A 4,081-nucleotide genomic window follows, 5' to 3' on the forward strand; every position below is an offset into this window, starting at 1 on the left:
TACCAATCTCATTTAAATGGATAACAAACTAAAAGGGCATATTTGACATTAGGAAGTTGTCAAGAAAACCACCCCATTCATCTTTGTGATAACCTATAACAACCAATAAAACCAATTTTTCCTACTGCGACTAATATGTGGTATTTACCAAAGGAATCGGATAAAGAATATACACTTTATACAGCCTTAAATGTGTATATTTAATTTTTCAATAGATCAAAACTTTAAAATGGATACATTCGTGATTTGTTCAAACGGAACACTCTTTAAAAGCTTCTTAGGCAGTAGATAGTGTGATAAAAATGTATAGTCAACGTTCTCCAAATTAAGAATATTGGTACGCAGTTGCAAGTATTTAATATTTGAGGTTCCTAGCTAGTATAAAGAAAATTATAGCATTTGCATTTTCTTTTAATTATAAGATATTACCAAATATCAGACAAACTTGCGAAAAATTCTCCGACTGACTTCAAAAGACGTACACCTTTCGTGGAATATATATTAATCAAACTGCACCAGTACTTAGAAAAATCGAATATAAATGATTTGTAAAAACTTTTATTCAAAAATATTTGAAACTCTTTAATTGTAAATAGATTTTAACTCAGTTTAATTATTGAATTCTTTACTGGATATGTTAATGTTAACTGGCATATATCAAAGAAAATATTTTAGAAAATTCTATCTGACATCTATAGATGCAATCAAATATGGAGTAAAACACTCAATGTTACAATATTTTTTTATTAAGTTTTATTCTATCTTAGCAACGACTTCTTAAACTTTTTTCACTATTTTCTTAGAATGGGATACTTTATTAAACGATTAAGTCTAATGTTGACTCACATATAATAAAAAAAAAACTAAGCATTTAATACGAAACTGATTATAAACGTTTTTTTTTCATCTTCAAATGATTTTTAGACTTCAATAAGTAGAGTTATAGTAATGATTTTTAATCCTAGTTGCGATATAACTTTTCAACACTTTTTACGCTCAGCACCAGCATATCCAATTGTAATAAGAAATTGCGCCTATAGTCCTTATCATTAACGACTTTAATAAAGAAGTTTTCTATAGATTCTCTAGCTGATATCTTCAATGTATTAATATCGTTCAGAATAGCCCTCAGCGTGACACATTGAAATGCAGCGTTATGCATCAGCTGAAATTCACGCTCCATATATAGTATGAAAACCAATACGGTTGAGAAGTCCAACAACGAATTGTTCACAATATTTGGGTTAGCTTTCAAATAAATTTCTGCTTGCTGGAAATTGTCAATTTTATTATAATCGTGCAGTACATTTGCATTGTCAACCAAAAGATTTAAGAGGCGGCGAGTAATCTGCAATTTTAACCTGTCTTTATATTCCTCACCATTTGCCACGTTAGGACCGCGATATTGCGTCTTATAAATATGATATGCGACAAATGAGCAGTACAACGACTGTTGTTTTATTTGCCTGCAGAACTCTATATCAGCTGTGTTTAGTGCCATCTCATCAATAGAAAGATTTTCATAGACGTTCTGAAAGTAAAATATATGTAATTTTGTAATTTTATGTTTATTCAACGACCTACAGATAAAGGTAGATATCCATTGTTACTAACACTAACCATGAACAATGCTCTTGCTGCTCGTTCATTGAGATCAAAACGTTTCATTTTCAACGTGTGCTCCTGTTGTGCTAAATTGAACGAAACTTCGAAGAGATTCTTAACGCAATTTTTCAAGTGGACAGCACGCTGTTTAGCAAGAACAATTTCCGATTCTTCACAAACCATTTTAAGGATCTTTACAAAACCACTTCTTTGGATTTCTTTGAAGTCAATTTATAATTTTGACATAAAATTGCACGTACAATACAAACCAAATTGTTTTATATAAAACTGTCAGAACAAAATTAAATAACAAAAAATTAGCTTTCACTGTATCGAAATATAAATATTTCTGTAAATATTTCAATGTAATGAACGCAGGTTCTGTAAAAATAAACTCCGAAGTATGAGGTTTTAGCTTTTGCGAACGGTTGCATATGAAATTTAAAGAAAATCTGAAAGAGACGTAAGTTTTGTCATGCACTGAATGCACTTGCACTTGTATTTCGTGAAGTACTATAATATATATTTATAATATACAAAAAAAAAAATATATATATATAAAATGTATACATTTTAAATGCTTAAAAAGATTAAAATTTTACCTTTCTATCAAAATATAATATAAATTAACTATATAAGATGAAATATTTAGTTACTTTAGCTTTACAATTTGAAAGTAAATATCACAATAAATTCGAAAATTCACGATAAGTTTTTTAATATGATTAGCCACTTAAGATTAAAACTCGAAAATACAATCATCATCAATGTGTTAATATATAATTAAGCATAGATAAGCCTTATATGGCGTTTACGCTGCCCGCAAATGTCTCATTTCAAATCAGTCATTTGAAAGTGTTTACATTCATTTGTTCTCACATTAAACAGCTGATTTGTCAACGTGCCTGTTGCTTTAGTTTTTGGCTTGTGCTCAAAAATATATTGATGAAAGTAAAATATACCTTTAAAACTTACAATATAAACTGAAAACTGAAAGTATTTAGCTTTTTAACTTATTTTATTTTTCGATTTTGTTCACCTTAAATGAGCTGATTTATTGATTATAAGCGCATTTATATAAAAGCACTTTGTATGGTAAATTCCCTTCACTAGTGGCAATAATAAGCAAAATCGCCTAAAAGAGACAGTGTAAATGAGCTATAAATTGAAATCACATATGTTTCACTTTTTCTATCTCGTTATATGATATTAGCTCCTATAAAAAACTCTAAGTACTCGATACCTGAAAACGGAAAAAAATCAACAAACAAGGGAGTGTCAAGAATGTATAACATATATCATTGCCTTGCTTAATAAATAATGCTATTTAGTTTTTAAACCACATATTCTTGACAGAATACAAATAACATGACGACCATAGTTATATCTTTTTAGAGGTATGTAGGGTGACATTCACATGTTTGTATTCAAAAACTTTTTATTTCATTCTCTTGACATTTATGTTTTTGTGTTTTAAAACAATTTTGCAGCAGAAATTAATACATTTTTAAACACATTTACCAAAAACATTAAAATGTATCATATTATTCAAAAGTTGATCCGAATTAGAGAGGAACATCCACAAATTTACAAAAGAACTGAGAGATTATTCCAAGAACATACAAAACTAAGTCAAGGGTTGACTTTGGTGGAAGTTCGAGGTAAACAAGAATCTCACATTTTATATGTATTTTATATATAATAATATTTTCATCATATATTGTAGAAAAATATCTAAAAATGTATAATGAAGTGTTCCCAATTTCACCGGATGAAAATATTATGGTGGAGTTTCTGCTTAGCATACATTTAATGTCAACCCACCGAAAACGCGGTGCAAGTCAAATATTTTATTTGGCTGAACCAAAAATTGATATAGTATCCTTCATCCGTGACACTAACTATACCGAATAATGGTACTGAGTACCCGTATATTACATAAATCTACTTTATTCACCACTTTATTCAGACTTCTTATTATATCTGATGTATAAATATTGTGCTTTGCATAATATTAAAGATTAATAAAAATTTTTTTTAATATAAATAAATTCGTTATTAAATAACTTTCTAAATTCAAGATGTTTGTATAATATGGACTCCAAGGTAAACAGTATTCATTTAGTATTTAAACTACGCATTGTTGTATGACATCGTTAAAATAGACCTTTAAGTAATGTACTATCAAAATTTCATGATATTTAACGACATGGAAATAGAGTCCTATTAAAACCCCCACACATTGCATCATAGACCTATGTTTTCTGATATGAACGTTTTTGTTCGATCAAAGTATAAAAATCACGCCGCCGAATTGAAATAAACCTCTAAACGTCTCATAATAGTTTTAAAATAACCTTATACATATATTCAAACAAAGGCGCCAGCAATAAACAATATGTAGCATAGCCGTTCTAATAACAATTTCTCTCACAGTTCTTCAGAAAGAAGTGCATACTAATGACATAGATGTGGG

General features: G+C 28.9%; 2 protein-coding genes across 2 annotated transcripts; one reads left to right on the top strand and one right to left on the bottom strand.

Annotated features, from left to right (window-relative positions):
- Positions 1-778: 778 nt before the first annotated feature.
- LOC119663547 lies at positions 779-1,878 on the bottom strand. Its single transcript, XM_038073159.1, has 2 exons — positions 1,585-1,878; positions 779-1,531 (listed from the first exon to the last, which is right to left on the bottom strand). Exons 1-2 carry the CDS (start codon positions 1,786-1,788, stop codon positions 962-964), a joined length of 774 nt encoding a protein of 257 aa, XP_037929087.1. The 5' UTR covers positions 1,789-1,878; the 3' UTR covers positions 779-961.
- Positions 1,879-3,075: 1,197 nt separating this feature from the next.
- Positions 3,076-3,648, top strand: LOC119663548. Its single transcript, XM_038073160.1, has 2 exons — positions 3,076-3,266; positions 3,332-3,648. Exons 1-2 carry the CDS (start codon positions 3,140-3,142, stop codon positions 3,517-3,519), a joined length of 315 nt encoding a protein of 104 aa, XP_037929088.1. The 5' UTR covers positions 3,076-3,139; the 3' UTR covers positions 3,520-3,648.
- Positions 3,649-4,081: the final 433 nt, after the last annotated feature.

The sequence above is a fragment of the Teleopsis dalmanni genome, unplaced genomic scaffold (genome assembly GCF_002237135.1).
Source record: "Teleopsis dalmanni isolate 2A unplaced genomic scaffold, ASM223713v2 unscaffolded_contig_0568, whole genome shotgun sequence".
Taxonomy (NCBI): Eukaryota; Metazoa; Arthropoda; class Insecta; order Diptera; family Diopsidae; genus Teleopsis; species Teleopsis dalmanni.